This window comes from Falco rusticolus, chromosome 1, assembly GCF_015220075.1.
Source record: "Falco rusticolus isolate bFalRus1 chromosome 1, bFalRus1.pri, whole genome shotgun sequence".
In the NCBI taxonomy this organism is placed as follows: Eukaryota; Metazoa; Chordata; class Aves; order Falconiformes; family Falconidae; genus Falco; species Falco rusticolus.
Window position 1 is genome coordinate 77405801 of NC_051187.1, and position 17653 is coordinate 77423453.

At 38.1% G+C, this 17653-nt stretch overlaps 1 protein-coding gene across 3 annotated transcripts in view; it reads left to right on the forward strand.

Moving 5' to 3' along the window:
• The window catches only part of SH3TC1 (SH3 domain and tetratricopeptide repeats 1), a 60031-nt gene extending 44923 nt beyond the window's left edge, over positions 1 to 15108 (forward strand). Inside the window, exons 18-19 of one of the 3 annotated variants that reach the window (XR_005103941.1) lie at positions 12643 to 13602; positions 14963 to 15108. Coding sequence is in view for 1 of the 3 variants with exons in the window: in XM_037385594.1 (XP_037241491.1) it covers positions 12643 to 12726 (84 nt within the window). In the remaining 2 variants the exon portion in view is untranslated. Of the gene's footprint in view, positions 1 to 12642 lie in introns of all 3 variants that reach the window. The other 2 variants (XR_005103944.1, XM_037385594.1) reach the window with 2 other exon arrangements.
• Positions 15109 to 17653: the final 2545 nt, after the last annotated feature.

Genomic DNA, 17653 nt, shown 5'->3' on the forward strand with positions numbered 1-17653 from the left:
CATTCCATATATCAAATCAATAATATGTGCAACAAATTATCTGTATCACTGCATAACTCTAAAAATCTAAACTAATGAGAGCTTTGTTATGTTTAATTGGTAGAGTACTTGCTACCATACTAATTTTGCCAGCTGAGAGATTTGTTGTCATTGAATTTGGTGTCCTGTTTCAGATATAAACCAAGAAATATACCCTAGAAAGTACACCATTTTTAGCCACTGAGTTTATCACCTTCATTGCCAAGGGAAATATTTTCAAAATTGAAAACCACGCAGGCTTTATTTTCATACTTGTTGAAAAAAAATTTCCACTGCTACACAAACACAAACACACCCGTGAGCACAAATCCTCAGTGAGGTAATGGCAAAGCTCAGAAGCAAGTCTGCAAGAACTGAGACTTCCTTATGTGAACAAAAAAATATTAAGTTTATAGGCTGGGTGGCTGACTGCTATCTCCCACAGGTGCTAGACATAAATTAGCAATAGATTTTTTTTAACTACTGCATTCAATTTTCATTTCTCTTGCTGTTATTTATAAAATATGCCTTTGATCCTAACTACTATCTTTTGAATACTCTTACTGAGCTCCTTTAGTTTTAATGGATATGTGTATTTATGCCTGAGACTAGTGGACTGAAAAGACGACACTGAGGCTATGGTTTGCAACCATCATGTTTGCTGTTATGTGGCCTAAAGGAGAATGTGGTTCTGGTGCTGCTCTTAAGAAAATCCAGTCTATTACTGTAAGCAGTATGTTTGATCTGAGAAGATTGAAAATATTATTTTATTAAAAATTACTTTCCTTTTGGTGAAAAAGTTAAGTGTATAAAATATTAGTAAAATAAAGTATTTAGTATAATTTAAAATTTTTTGCTGTTCTATAGAACTGGTCACTTAGTGAGGACTGAGGAAGGAATATAGATAAATTCCTTTCTTTCCCCTTCTATTTTCACTGAAAATTAACTCTTTTTTATTAAGTTGTAACCTGAAAATCCAACAATTCCAACTGCACCCTCAGGCAAAATGGCTGTTACCATGCATATAAAAGGAGACGGCTTCAAGAATATTTTATCTGTGGGTTTCATAAAAACAGATTTCTGAGGACAATTTGATCTCTCTCCAATGGAAAATTTATGTGGACTTATGAGCCATTTTGAGTTACAAAATGATACCAGTGCTGATTGTATTTATCCATGGAAAATCTTGACCTACATAATGAGGCCTAAAGGAAAGCAAAACAAACCCATTTTCTGTAGGAGAAAACTATGAAGCTGGTTGTGAGAAGAACAGCTTATGTAAATGAGTTTCCAACCTCTCGTATAAACAGTTTCTGAGATCTTTACCAGTATTACCTAGGCTGTTACAGAGCAGACAGTACATGGAGCAGAGATCCTTGAAGCCTACTAAGAAAACCAAAAATCGCCCCTAGGAGCTCTGAAAAGAAATTCCTTGACACACTTGTCTATGTACTCCTAGGTATGCCCACAAAATTACCTCTGTAGAATGAAGACTGTAACCCCCTTCCCTAAATAGTTCTAGTCTAACAGCAAAGGTGACACAACTAGTAAGAATTAGAAACATTATAATGATATGAAACAATTCTAATGATAGATGTGGGCCACTGAAAAAGACACACCGTACTGAAGCTTCTAAGAAAAGTCACACAGCCACCAGTGAAAGCAGAATGAGTAAGGAATGTACCATTAAAAAACCAAACAAACCAAAAATCCCAAACCACAAAAGCCCTTAAAAAACCCAAATGACCATGATAAGTATCAGCATGGGCTGGAGAAATCACTGTTCCTCAGAATTTTATGGCTACAGAAAATCAGATTCATTCTGTCCTTCCATTCAACAGTATGGACATCTTTGACATAAGTTATGCATAAGGCAGCTTTTTCATGAGCTCTTTGAGAAGGCAGACACACACAGTCTCTCTCCCTGAGACACAATGATATCATAAAAATGCTTACTGTGAACAAAGCTGCTACCTCCAATGGTTTCTTGGGAAATTAAATGTCTTACGGTGTAAGAGTCTGGGACACATACGGATGTATTACACAAAAGGATGTATTGCCAGGTATAGGTATATGACTGGTTTTCTACCTACAAGAAAACAAGATACATTTTGACTTGGATATGTGTTGAATAAAATGTAATGCACTCACAAGCCTAGCTGAGTGCTGCTTTATCAGCCTCAGAGAAAAAACATTTTTTAAAATAGAGAACACATAGTTGGTAAGTTTAGGATAGTGTAATTATTTTTTTTTTAACATTTTCCCTGCTTTATGAAATCTTAATGATAGCACTGGACTAAAGGATAATGTGCCTAATATGAAAAAAATAGAGAGCATACTGAAAAACAGCTGCTTGAGCTTGTTTAAAACTACGTATACAATCAAAAAATGGTACCAATTTATCTGTCTATAGCATGTCAGATAATTTCTAGGTCAAAACCAAAATGAAAGACCAGAACTCCTACTACAGCAAAATTCTTCATTATGCTCCCCCGTAACATGGTAATTTTTTTGAATTATTATTGCGCAGAATAAATATTCTCCTATTCATCAGGGTTTCAAACTCATCAGTGAAGAGGCATGATCCAATGCCAAATGGAAGCAATGGAAAAACTAGGACAGAACAATTACCCTTGAGTAAAAGTTGAAACAGTCCTTGGAGGAGGAAGCCTGTTGCGAATAAAGTTGCTTCCTTATGGAACGGGTTTCATTGAATGGATGCATACTTCCACAATTAAAACTGTTCTCATAAGCGAGGTACATTAATTGCGGCAGACCTTCATGAGGCTGACAAACTAAAGGTCCTACATTACCTTCTTTGTTCTCTGGCAAAAGCATGGTTGCTACATCTCAATTAATCTACTCATAACTACTTGCTGAAGGGCTTTTAGTAATATTCTTGAAATAAACAGAAGAGAGAAAATAAATATTTAGAATTAAAATGTATCATTTGAATATCAAATAGGATATTGAGGAGAAAGTTGGTGAAAATAATGCAAATCTTGCTAGTGTTTTCTACAGGAGAGAGATCAGAACAGTCTGAGGTCCTTAATTTCATACACATACAATGAAATAATTTTAGGTTCTTTCTTTCTGAAATTATACTTTCTTCCTCCCATAATGCAATTGGTATCATCAGTTTGGTACTGGTGCAGTGGAATGGAATTGATGACACAGGAGGATCCTTGCCCAACCCAAATGAGTCTATGTAATCAATCTTCTAGCTAACACAGATTTTCCTGCCTCTCTGGTAATCCTTGCTATGCAGGCTATGTTCCTTTCTTAAGGGAAGAGATACTCCTTACATTTAAAAAAACACAACCCTTTGAATGCAAATAAAATGACGAATGCTTCTTTAAGCTCATAGTGGTTCCATGCAGTAACTTAAGTAAGAGGCTATTAGTTCATCTGTGACCGAAAACCAAAACCAGATGGATTAACTTGTTAAAGTTCTCACAAAATAAAGCTATGAGTTATGGTCATGGTGGGGAATACATTTCTTTTTCAGTTGCCTTCTTTAAAGCTTCTCTTTCAGCTGTTTCATTATACTAGGCTTTTAGAAAATTGTTGAATCTAATCTCTTCTAAAAAGTCTTCCTGAGTAAGAGGGAAGGAGCAGATGTTAGTTTCAAATGTAAAAATGTAGCTAAAATTTGAAACACAAGTTTGCTAGGGACAATTCATAAACCTTACATGTTCTGCTACACTCTCTTCTGTCAAAAAGAAGGCAAATTTGAAATACAGTTACAACAGCAAAAAAATACATTGGTCTCCTTTTAAAAGTATATTCTTTTTGAGTCTTTGCATGAATTTAGGACTAACGAATTAATGTGATGGTGCCTGCTGTTCATTGTTCTTAGTTTCTACATGAACACACCTAGTGAAACACACTCATCAAAGCTATTTGCCGTAAAGATACCAACAGTGTGAATTGTAAGGGGCTTTATCAGGAAACAGGCAGCTAGATATCCAGCTTGGTAAGGACAGTACAATTGTTTGCGTGCCAAGAAGCACAACTTTATATGCGTAAGGAAATTTTAACAGGAAGATGACATGTATTGCATTTCAACTCATAAATGCAATTTTTTGGTTGTAAAGTGCTCTGAGAGTTCTGGCAGAAGAAGTATGCTTTTGAGTCCCACTCCTGTTCACACTGGAGCCAGTGGGAAGGCCTCCACCGCTGTCAATGAGAGAATGGATTTGTTGGATTGTTCAGTATGTTTTAAAAATGCTGTAGCCCCTCTCAAATTCCTCTGTGTTTGAAAAGCAGTGTGGATGGTCATTCCCTGACAGAAATTACTGAAAAGGTTCATCAGGACTCATTACTCCAACATCTTCCCACCTTACAATATGCCTCAACTGTAACTGTTAGGGTAACTGCCATGCCTTGACCCTCAGCTGTTAGGGTAATTGCCATGCCTGTCTGGCCTTTCCTTGGTCTACTGGGACTACCAAGTAGTGTCCCACTACAGAACTTTGGAGCTAGTAAGTTGAATCAAACTTAATTTATTGTATTATAAAATCTGAGTCTTGGATAAATATCTACTATCAATTTAATTGGTTTGATTGGGGATGTAGATATCTACTGACAGGACTGAGGTACCAAACAGTTATTAGATGAGTGTAAGGTTAGATTCTGACTAGCTTCACTTTTATTTAAAAGGAAATAAGGCAGTCCAGAGAGTGTCAGTTTGGAGAGCTATTCAGTCTCCCAAGCTGTTACCTTTATTACACATAGCTGAGATTCATCTCATTCATCCCATTTGATGGGATTCATCCCATCAAAACCCATGGAAAGACTGCTGGTGTGTTCTGAGAAAGATGAACTAATCCTTTTTTCAAGCTCTCAAATGAAACAAGACACAATGCATATGATTTCTCTCACCTAACTTCAAGGACTGAATTCAACTGTCAGTTGAATTGTATCAGTATAGACTGTGATTTTTAACACCTTAATGGATTCAAGACATCTACACAGGGCTGCCAGGAACAACAGGGCACATGAGATAGCTATGCCCTTCTGGACTGTCAGTGCCCTTTTGCAGACCAGTTGGAATACCCTGGAGCAGCTCAAATGGCAGTAGATTCATATGTGGGCAACTGAATTGAGTCCTAAGCAGTTGCAATGTACATGTGTACATGTAGCTCAGGTGTGCAGGTTAATCTTAATATCAATAGATTTAATATACCAGTAAAACACAGAGAATTATTTGTCTAATCTGAAAGTAAATGCCCACATTTTACCAAATGAATTGCACCTTAAACTCCATTGACGATACTAATCAAATTAACTAAACATGCTGCTGTTCTATAACTCAAGAGTCCATAACAATAAAAATAGCTAAAGTCTTTGTTTTGTGGTTGGCCGCTGACACTGCGTTGAAGTTTTTGTTTCTCTGCCAGTGTCTCCAGATTGATACATAAGGATTTTCTATCCTCAGAGAACTGTTATGGCTCTCCAGCTCATATAATTTTCTGTATTTCCCCCAAATTGAATAAAGCTGTTTCAGTTTAACCCTAGACTTAGATATCTAAGAGGGAGCTATCAGACTGAAGAGACAGACTTCTTAGTAAGACATCTAAGTTCCCTATGCATCTTGCCTTTTCACTAGCTAACTCGGTTTGATCTTTCTAGTTGTGTCTTGAAAAGCTGTATTTGTATTGTGAAACTTGTACGCACTCTGGAAATTTTAGCCTGCCTGCATAATAAAGAACCCAGTTATCAGCTATTGATTAAAGGTTTCTCAAATTGTAAGGCACTTTCTTGAAGTCCGCCACTGTACAAACTTACATTATGATCTCTCCAGATCTTGTAAAGCAATGGAGGCTGAGAGTGGCTACAATCTGAGTGGAAGCTGTGATCTTGAAGAACTGCCAAGTGCTGCAGTGAAACTTTGATGGCAGCAATTCCAAAGATGGCAGCCTTCCCTCCAAGTCAGCACCAAAGCAGTTTCCGATGTGCTTCGAAGAGGCACTGTGCTGCTGAGGAAGATAAACCTGACTTGGTGACTTGTGGTCAATTAAAGATCTCACGGAACGTTTCACAAGCAGAAAGACATTAACCTCAGTGTCCTGGCAAGATTATACAATATTGGTAAAAACAAGTCTAGAACATTTTGGCTCTAGTTTTGCATTCCTCACTCTGAGTTGGGTGCCAGGATCTCTCCTGCTGCCCTCTGAATTCAAATGAGTACTACCAACTAAAAGCTGCACCAGATTTGACCCTAGAAACAGTTCCTTTCTAAATGTGCTGTCAGCTGTACATTGGGAAATTCACCAGAAGCAGATGGGCTTTTTCTTCTGGTCTGCTTTTGATGCTGTCAGGTGAGTGGGAGTTATTTGAACTCCAAAGACAGAAGTGGAAATCAAAAAGCAACCTAAATCCCAGGAGATTCTGTCCACATGCAGATGTTTTTAGAGCACTGCAATTAAACAGCCTGTATATGAAAGCATCAATTACAATTGAAAAACAGATTGTTGGCACTTAGCACATTTTGAGAAAAGAGCATTATGAAAATGGGGGAAAAAATTTAGTGTTGCTAAATCATATTTGGTTACTAAATATTGGTACCAGATGAGTTGCCATTTGTTGATAAAAACATTTAAACATGATAAATGTAGAACACTTAAGAGGAGGGAGAAAAAGGGAGGACAAGTTGCTTTATATATGAACAAACAAAAATTTTGAAAATATCTTGAGTATGATATGTAGGGACAAATACTGTCACAATTCAAGGGGTTGGTTGTACTCTGGGGACTCAATACAACAAACAGGCTTGACTGATTAGTTTGGCAAATGAGAATTTTGGGATAACTGCAAAAAGTGTCTGAAATACTAGCGTGAATTTGCACTGAAAGGCACAACTTGTCCCTAAGCTATCTGATAAACACCTTTAGGAATAGTTTTTTCATTATTCCATGGAATATTTTGCCATTCAAAAAACTTTTCAGCCTGACATGAAAGACTATAAAATGAGATCCTTAAACAGAATCCTTGGGAAAGTTAGCTATAGATTGAAAAAGGACTCACTTAACTTCAACAACTCATACAATTTACTTGAGTGAAGTTCATCACATCCAAGTCAAATGTCTGGGATAAGAGCCACCTCTTGAAATGGGGTGGGGGTGGGGTGGGGGAAGGGGAGGGGGGTGAGAAGTTGGCAGGGGGGGAACGGAGAGAGAGGAGGAGAGAGATTCTTTAAGAAGCCACATAAGACAAAGGTGAGGTTAAACAAAGTAGTTCTGATGAGACAGCCTCTCAAAAATGGTGGAAGCCACTACTGACAGATTAGATGAGAAGCCAAGAGGAGCTGGTGTGGATGAGGTAAAAAGAAATAACAATTATTTCCAGAGACTGGGATGGGAATGATAAGTTTGAATGTCAAGTGAGGAGAATGAGTGTATAACAAGGGGCCAGTGGTAGAGAAAAGTCAAACAGTGGCCCTACCTGGGAATATTCAGAGGAAGGAGATGAGGGAGACACACTGCAAAAATGGCAGCAGCAAATACCTCTGTAATCCCATGTGAAGACAGTCTAAATGACAGCTATCATCTCCTCCTTAACAATTCCTTTCCGTGTAAGTGAAATTAAGCCATTATTGCTATATGTTACTCTGTGATACATGGTCTACAGATCAATCCCAAGCATTGATCGTGCTGAGGACTCAACCTTTTGTTATGATTTTGCATCATGGCATTCTAATTCTTCAATTAAAAACAAACAAACAAAACAAAACAAAACAAAACCAGAAAAAATACATAATGCAAAACATTGTCTTGTTACCTCTTACAAAAAAATTTACCAATATAGTGGAATTTTATAGTATAGGTTGATTTTAGAACTTATCTGCTAGATAGGATGTCACAGAAAGGGCTGGTAGGTAGTTACCTATTTTCAAAACAATCCTGTCTCTGAAGTTGTTTGGCCCTGTTAGACTGCTGAGCACAAATATTGTGTAGCAGCAAAAGCGTAAGTATGTACAGGACTTTACTAGACCTATCGCACTGAGCTGCATATTCTAAACACTAGATGGACCCCTGCATTTTTATGGTCAGAGAAAATGGCAGGAGCTCTCAAAGACAATTGCCAATAGCTTGTTGGGAAAAAAAAAAATAATCGGGGAGATGCAGGCTGAAATTCCCTCCAGGTAAGAATGGTCCAGAATTCTGTTTCTTGCTTCCAGGATGAGTTCTACAGTCAGTATATTGCTATATAAAACATGACCAAACCACCTTCTCCTTCAGTGGATCTTCTGAAGAGAAGAATTAGGCAAATGTGCAATCAAAGATGCCATCCAGATGCCTAAGTGCAGAAGCAATTATAGTCCTGAATTTTTTTCACTGCAGTGAGTGCCAACCAGCTATGTCACACTTGTCCTGTTTCTAAAATTTCCAGCTTACTGGTTGTGAGGACTTCCATCTCCTCTCAGTTGCTCATGTTTTTGTCACACTGTGTAATGCCAAGCAGCTCCTCTACTGCCTTTGAAAACTTCAACTCATACTAATCCTACTAGCAGAGGATTTGTGGGTTAGTGCAGTGCTTTCTTCCTTCTATAAGAAGAGTAAGAAGGGCTGGGGAGAGAGGGGCGGGAACATAAAGCTTTGAGACTCTGAGCTGACTGAATGGCATTGGGGACCTGACTGGTTCACTGCTGTTATTCCTGAATACCAAGAAACTGGCAGATCCATAAAAGAATCTGTCTTTCCAACTCATCCTGCAAAAATGTCCAAAATTAAAAGGTTTGTCTGTCAACAAGCTTCATGAGTTTGTGCACTGCTACTGATGGAATTTTCTAATCTTTGTTTTCTCTTGTAACAATGAACATCACGCTAAGTTTCTTTTCAGATTTGATCACAACTGCAAATACTGATATATTCATCTTGTTCTCCTCCGTATGTAGCCACTGCTCTTGCGTAAAAACTTTGAAATGCAGCTGTTCCATGACAAGTAAAGGATGAGAAAACAGGCATGCATGACTCCTTGACTAGTAAAATTTTCCAAAGACTGGGCCAGAAGCACACAGAAGTCCTGGGGATAGCAGTAAATATACATTCCCTTGGGTACTTGGGAGTTGAGAGAAGGCAAACATCTCCTCTTTTTCCTCTCTCACATAAAAAATTACCCTTAAGGTCTGCATGTTTCTAAATACATTTTATGCTCTGATTTCACTGCAGTAATATGATTCTGTAACTTCATTATGCAAATTCCTCTAATTTAAGAGCGCCTATTATTTGCTCTTCTTTTATCCAGTCATCAACAAAAAAAACCATGACAGTTTTAACCTGTTTAGTTAAAGTGCATTGATAAAAAGAATTTGGTGAGAATATGGATTAAAACAATTTTTTTCATCATGAAATACTGTGGGAGATTTCATATACAAGGCAGCTCTTGACCCTGAATGGGAAAGGAGTGTGAAGCAGACGTGAAAGAGGCATAACGCCCATCTGTCTTTCAGTGTGGCTTCGATAATGACACACAGAATTTCAACAGGCATCTATGTAGAGGGGGTGGCAAGCAGAAAGACTTGTCATGACTGCTGGTGAGTTTTCACAGATAGTCATCCGTGGAGACAAACCAGAGAAATGTGATTAATGAGCTGGAATAACATGATCTTGACGAGTGCTGTAGTTTGTGCTACAATGTTTCTTCACACTGCACACATCTGTCACAAACAGGCTCATGAAATCATTTGCTGTTTGCTTTATCTACAGAAACATTCCTTGTGTGCTGACATCATATAAAATGTGCCAGGGTAAGCAAATAAAACCCTATGGCAAACAGCTTGGTCTAACTGTAACACCTGTCTTCTTGACTTGCTTTGGCCAATTATTTCACAGGGCTAAACTGATAAAAATGCCCATAGCTTGTACGATAAGATCTAACCACCATCTTCACAGTCTAGCCCTTTCACTCAAAGTTAGTCTGAGTCACAGAGATGGCAGAGAGTTCCAGTTTAAAATGTAATATTATGGCAGGATGAGAGAAAACCACTGCTTCCAAATTCAGCAGCACCATCTAGCATGAGAAGTGTCAGTTGAAACCTGCTCTATTCTCCTCCAAGGACCTGTTTTAAGCCACCATAAATGAGAGGATACAGGCCCTTCAGACTGACCCTGACAGAACATAATTAGGTTCTTACTGACTCTACACTTGATCATTGTTCTCCACTTTATGGTTTCACTCATCCTATCAACTTCCCTACCCTGGCTTTTGAGTTCTGCTAGCTCCTTCTGTTTTCTGCCACCCTTCAGCCTTCACAGGGAAAATTCAGGCAGTTACAATTGTCCTCATTGTGCTTATGTTGTCTTTTTCTTTAATTCCTCAGAAGTACTTCTACTTACCTTCAAATTCTAGGCCTCTAACTTAAACGAAAGCTTCCAACTCTTAAAATTTTATGGAAAAATCTTAAAAATTTGCTGTTCTTCTTAAAACATTAACTACTGCAGTAATTTGAGTCTCCATTCCATAATAAAATAATTTTCTAGCTCTCATTTCATGGAGGGAAGCTCAAACCCACAACCCCCAGGCTTATAAAAAGAAGACAATAAAAAGAAACAAAATATAGATTATTATTTTTAAAATTAATAACTAAGAAAAGGCTCATGAGTTTGAAAACTTGCGGCTGACAAGACTCCTAAACCCACCTTTCTTCAGCAGTCTTCCTTTTGATTAATTGCTTAAATATTTGATGAGAAAAGCACCGTGTACCCTAGGCAGGCACCATTTTTTATGGTAAATCCCCTAACCTTTTCCAACTGAAAATGAATAATTTGTCCTTTAATGGATTAAGCAGAATAAAGTCTTCTTTATGAATTTAAACTTTTTACTCTGATTTCTAGAATTAATTCTATATTTGTTTCTGTAATTAATTCTACAATTCTGCTTCAGCCATCCAATCCTCATCCCTCTTGGCACCCACTGTGCAGACCCTCTCACAGAAAGACTGGCTAATATCCAGCGACATCCACACCACCCTTCTACAACGCCAAGCCACCATAAAAAGATTCATAAAATCTGCAGGCCCCTGAACCTTGTTACTCTGCCAGCAAGGAAAAAAACAGTCACAGAAAATGAGATAGTATCAACAAGAAAAATTGGGGAAGAGATGGAAAACAGAAGGAGATGGATTTTGTGATGTTTTAGAGATATCCATGGTTATATATTGAACACCTGGTGATACCAATAATGACAGTACAAAGGGAGCAAGCTGGATTCAAACATGGAATTTGCGTGTTTAAAAAAGTAACTAATCCACAAGAAGTCTTTTCTTACTTGTTGAATGGAATTTAATACACTTAGTATACCTCTATTCACAGTACATCCTCCTCTTGGCAAGATTCTCTAATCTTGCCAATCTTTCCAGGAGATAACACATGCCATCTGGAGGGACTTTTTCTCTTCCCCCCACCCTCCCATCTGTTATATATTTCTCTTTGATCTCCTCACCCTCACCACTTTATCCTCTGATCATCCCTAGACCTCAAACTCTAGCTGTACAACCATTTTCACTTTGTACAGCCATTTCTATTTGGGTTTTGCCTTGTGATTTTATCACACTACTGAAACTACTAGTCTGCAACAGCCTTAACTGAATCCTTCTTTATCTCTAATTCTAATCCCTTCCTTTCTTTTCTCTTGAAATTCTGAGTAAGCTTCCTCAATTCATTTTAGGACTTCTTCTATCTTATTATATACTCTTTAATCAGGCAGATTGTCTGCATTATGGTCACAAAATAAAAAAAAAAAAAAAAAAAGTAGGAAGGGAGTTCAAGATTCTACCTGCCCGAGGCAGATCAGTTCTTTCTAGTGTAATTTCTGAACAATAACTATGTAAGCTTTCTTGGAAAGAAGGCCTTAAAAAACAGAAATTCCACATTTTCTCCACAAAACTCAATTCCAGTGCTTTGCTATATTTACATTTTAAAATATCACTCCCTTTATATTTAAAAAGATCTTCGTAGCAACAGTCCTAAAGTTCCCCAGCAGCATGTTGAGACTTTTCCTTCTTGAGCTACCCCAGTGAACACAGAGAACAGTTACCCTCTTCTTTCTGCAAACTTTTACATGTCTGAATACTCTTATCTTGTCCCTTTTCTGTCTTCCTTTGTTTCAGACTAAACAATTTCAGACCTTTCAAGTTTAGCTTTACAGCATATTGCTAAATCTCGAATGATTTTGTAGTCTTGTGGATTCTTTCCAATCAATTAATGTATTTTCTGAAGCAGAACATAAAAATCTAGGCATAGAATTCCAACAGAGACCTTACCAGCAGTCAGGAAAGAGGAACATGAAGAGTTGGTTGGGTTTTAGGTTGGTTTTTTTTGTTTATTTGTTTGGGTTTTTTGCTAAGATACACAAACGTTCTATGTGTTTCAACAAGGGGAGGAGGCTTTGGTGGTTTTGGTGTGTTTTTTCCCCCTCAAAGTACAGGCTGATGGTCTTATAAGCTTGAAAACTTGTATATGGAATTGTATTGAACCAGTCAGTCCCTGCCTCTTTACTGGATTGCTCATTACTTGTCCCAAAGCGCAGAACTTTGCACTTGTCCTTACTGAATTGCATCTTATTTACAGGATTTTTTTTTTAATTTTAAATTTTAAATTCTTTTATTCTTTTGTCTTGCAGTCAGCTGCAGTTATAATAAGAACAGTTTTGGACTCAAGATATGCTCCTGTGGAAATGCCTAACATAATTTCAGGAAGACTTTGAAGGACTGATGACTTTTTGGACAACAGAATTCCAAGAAGTTATACATTATGAAGTTTCACCCAGACTTTAATTTCACTGTTTGCTCACAAAAGTATTATCAAAGACAGTATAAAAAATATTAATAATGTCAGTATGTATTTATATGACAGCCACAGCTTTTACTGAGTCTCAATCCCTATTATTCTGTTATAGATGAAATTAGGTTTGTGAGATGTGGTACATTCTTAATCATAAATTCTTTTAATTATTACTTTATGATCTTCTGGAGGCTTATAAGGTGACTTTATTTTCAGTCTACTGTGAACTGCACTTCTAGGTTGCTTCTGACAATTCATTAAGAGCACCCTAAGGTGAAACACACTGGGGCAAGCCATGTGGAATACATCTAAAAATGCCTCTTTCCTTTTAACGAATTCCTTTAAAATTCATTCCTCTTTCTTGAACGCACTGTATCCTTTTTGCATGTGGCAGGATCTTGGATACATATATTCACAGGGACACATCAGCTAGGATGAAGTTATTTGAGATTCTAGGCAGCTTTTCAACAGGAAAGCAGAGTATGGAGCAGAGAGAAGCAAAAACCCATTTATGCTTATATGTTTTCCTTCGATTCACTGTAGCCATTTATTACAAGAATAAGGAGTCTCTATGACTCATGATCATTTCCATGCGACTGTTGGTTCCACAAATTCGGATCACACACAAATCTATCAGCTAAAGCAGATGCAGTGTGGGTCTGGCAACATGTCTTGCCTGAAGAACCCACAAAAGCATGGTTTGAATTGAAGGCAATTTCTCTTTTCTTTCAGATAGCCCCACACATACTGAACTGACAGCAGCTGGTGTCACTGTATCTCTTTGGAGAGCTAACAGGAGGTAAGGAACAGTACAGCAGTATTTTTATAGAACTACAGACTCGGGTATCCTGCTGGGCACTGACTTGGCCTTAGGTCTGCCTAGTCCACCTAACCGCTCACCAGCTAGCTGAGCTTGCACGTTGCAGCCTCAGACCTGGTAGCTCTTGCCAAATGGCCCTTCACACAATGTTTGTGTCCTGTTAATGGCATGGCCTGGGAGCCCCTACAGGTGGGCTGCAAAGCAGGAAATCTGCATATGACAGTGGGTTTCATATTTTTTGTCTTTTTGCTTCTGCATAAAACTAAGGCTTCTAAAATTCTATGTAAGAAAACTGAATCTTCCAGAGTAGATAGGGTATTTACCTGCAACAACACCAAAACATCAAAGCCAAGTCCCTGCTCTTGACCATAAAGAGCAGAAGATTGAATCTGCGTCTTCTACAGCTCAGAAAAAAAAACCTTGAAATTTTGGTTCTTGGATCTTGCGGAGGGGAAAAACAAATGGACAAAAGGGTCTATACTTTCCCTCTTTCATTTTCTATTCTTCCCTCTTCAAACACACATTTTGACCCGATCTGCCCTTGTCTCCTTAGACACATCCTCACACGTAAAACAGCACTTCCAAACTCAAGTTGTCTTGCTTTGTTCCAATGGATTCCCTTCATTTTTATGACCAGTATTTTCTAATTAAAAAAATGTGGTGTTTTGGGCTTTTTTTGTTCCCAAACACCTGCTCAAATATACACTTACCTTTTCACTGCAGGCCTTATATTTAACAAAAAAGTTTGAGGTACAATTCCTCCTTCTAGAGCTAGAAAAATGCCTGTTAAGACTGTGACAGAATTTAAAGCATATGCTTTCTAGGCCAGTTCTGTTATTAACGGTCTGAATTTCCTCCCCTAAAACATACCAACACAAACTGTTCTTTTGGCTAGAAACAGAGAAGAACAGAGCAGGCTGTGGCATTTCCTTCAAATCATCCTGTCTCTGTGCCAAAAAGCCTACCTTTTCTCTCTTGCATCAAATGCAAGGAGTTCAGAGTAGCTGTATGTCATCTTAGAGGAGAACAAGTTCTTGATTTTTAGATTTGTTTTCAGTATACTTTGAAATTTTATCTTGAACACATTTTTGGACTCATTAATGCTTCCAAAAGTTATTTATTGGCATCAGTTTGAGCAGAACACAGAGAAGAAAAATGACCCCTGCTTACAGACTACTGTTAGAGGATGGGAGAAAGAGAAAGAAATTGTCTTAAAAGTGTATTGCTAAGGCATAGCTTGCCTGGCTAATGAAGGCAGCCAAGAAAGTTTTCACTTTGTTTGATCTGATGTGTCTGTGAAAGTCTTATTTCTCCCCCCACCTCTTCTTTTCTTCTGCAGTTTCCAGTCTTGAAAACAAACTGACAGATGTTCTCTTGGATCAGCTTGTGAGACTTGCAATGTCAGGAGTGCAAACAGACTTTAGCTGTTTAGTTCAGGAAATGAGATGCAGACAATCTGATAAATAAACAGTGTTTATTACTCCAGTTTAAAGTGTGCTTTCTATTTCTTTTCAAAATACTCCTACAAGGAACTGAGGATGAATATTAAACATGTGGTCCTAATTTAGAGACCTCAATGGCGAGGGCAGAGTGGTCTTTAACTTACACAATTTGTACAGTGAGGTTATAACAGAAGTGAATGTTTCTGAATTTTAACCGTATTAAAGAAACAACAACAAGAAATTTGAATTACATATAAATTCACGCCAAATAAACTTACAAGACCTATGAATACACAGACATGAATTAGAATAATAGGATTTAGGACAGTGTGTGAATTAGAATACTTTGTGATTTAAATTGAGAGACAGAGAGAATTAAATCAGCTGATATGTAATTACCAAGTTTGGACTAGAACAAGACAGAGTGGAAAATAGTCTTATACTCAAGCAAATAAGTATGTATTTTAATGGTTATGGGGTCATAAATTTAGATTTACGTATCATTCAAACAGCACTTCCTTTACCAGCATCATATAGATCTCCAGTGCAGCACTAAGACATCATTTCACTATTAATCCTGTGTAGTGTCATGTGCCACCCTACTTCTCTGTCATGGCTACGTGGACTACACAGCACAGAAGAGATTAGCATCCATGGCTCCAATGACACATATGCAGTCAGGCAGAAGTAGGAAGAGCAGGGGACCATAAAAGTGCCCTGCACGTACACCAGGAGATGCAAACAAGCAGGCAAACTGGACAACTACATTAAAAGCCAACAAGGACTTTTTTTTCCTATTGTGAGAAAGGAAAGAAGAGTGTTTAGAATGCAGTAGGTGAGTTTTAGAGCTAACTCCTGGTATTCTCTTAAGGTCATGGTGACTACATGCTTCAGTGTCCTTTGGGACTTGCATAAAATCACAGTTTGGCCCTCGAGAGAGAAGACAGATACCCACTGAGTCACCAGTAACATTTTCTACATTGCTTTGGATTTGTCTTGAGGCACCTCCCTTCCAGCTATGCAGTAAGCATCATTTCCAACAGACGGAGGTGATTCAGAATCCATGAAACGGTCATTTTTCCATGTTCTGGAGAACTATTACTGAATGTGTTATCATTTAAAAAACTTTTCGTGGGAATTTGAATAAATTCAAATTCTAGTGAAAGGTGTTCAACAAGTAGCACTGAGCCATGAAACCTTACCCAGTACTTGGTGTGACTTCCATTTTTTTCTAGCCTTACTCTCTGCATCCTCACACTCATCCTAGATTGCAGACTCTCTAGTTGCTGTATTTATCTGTCCATATTCACCCTGTTTTCCTATATCCTGTTTCAAGTCTCCAAGCGTGACTACAGAAAGAGATAACTAATAGGAACAGGAATACAACTATTAAAGATGCTATAGTCTAACAAGAGTATCTCAGACTGTTATTTGTAATTTGAAACATTTCCCCTAGCCTCTTCCTTGTAACTGTCATCATAAATAATGAATGACATTATTTTACCTACACATGGAGCTCTTGTTTCTTTCTGATTCATGTTTCAGATCTTTTTATTAGTCTCCTGTTTCCTTAAAGGGCAAGTTTATATCAAAACCACACCATTTTTTGTATTTTAGATCTCGCTCTATAAAAATTTAGGAAATCTTACCTTTTCAAAAAGTGGCAAGATGTGTTCTACAGCAAAATTTTACAGTTTTCTCCTCACAAGACATGCAGTGTCTTTAGCTATCACATATACCTTTGCCATGAGACTGCAGCTGTTTGAACAATCCAGTCTTGGACCAACTCTGCCCCTGTAGCAGAGGAAACAACAAAACACTAACTGTAGCAGGAGATTCTGGGTGCTGCCTACTGCATTCAAGAGGTTCTTAATTAGAAGACAGCATCATCAATTTTCTGTTCTTATGACCTATAGCCAGATGCAGCTGATCAGTAAATTGTGCCTACTTAAACCTGGCTCACTTTCTCATCAGGAGAAAGCTTGAGGGAGTACCTTCCAGGATTGCATGAGTTTTATCCCTTGCACAAAAAACAGGGAAGGGGGAACTGCAGGCAGAAGTCAAGGTTGGAAGTGTCATACACAGCAAGATTTACCAAGTTTGGTATAGTTTCTGGGTGAGCTATGTCAGAGGTCTTTCTCCTGAAGTCAGCTTAACTTTTCTGGAAGCCAGCTCAACCCATACCTAGATTAATTAAATTGAAAGTTATGACTAGTCGCTCCCTTTGAGCGAATTGAGTGGGGTTTTTTGATAAAGACAGCATGCGTGGGCAAGGTTTAGTCTTCATGCTGTGAAGACCGTGTGGGTGACTAGTTAGCAGAGTTCCACAGATGCTGTGTTCCACCCAAGCTTGCTACTGAATACTTTGTGATGAATGACAGATTTAAAAAAGCCCAATCCCTCAAGAATTAAGGCTTTGCCAACACATTTTTACTATCCTATAGAAGCTACCAAATATTTTGTTGAGGTACACGATGGTGGGAAGCCCAGCAGATCCCCTTTGGCTGTTTGGAAAGTGTCTCGTGCAACTTGCTGTAATGCCACGTACGAGGGGTACATTCAGCTCCATGTGTCCCTGCTTCGTCACC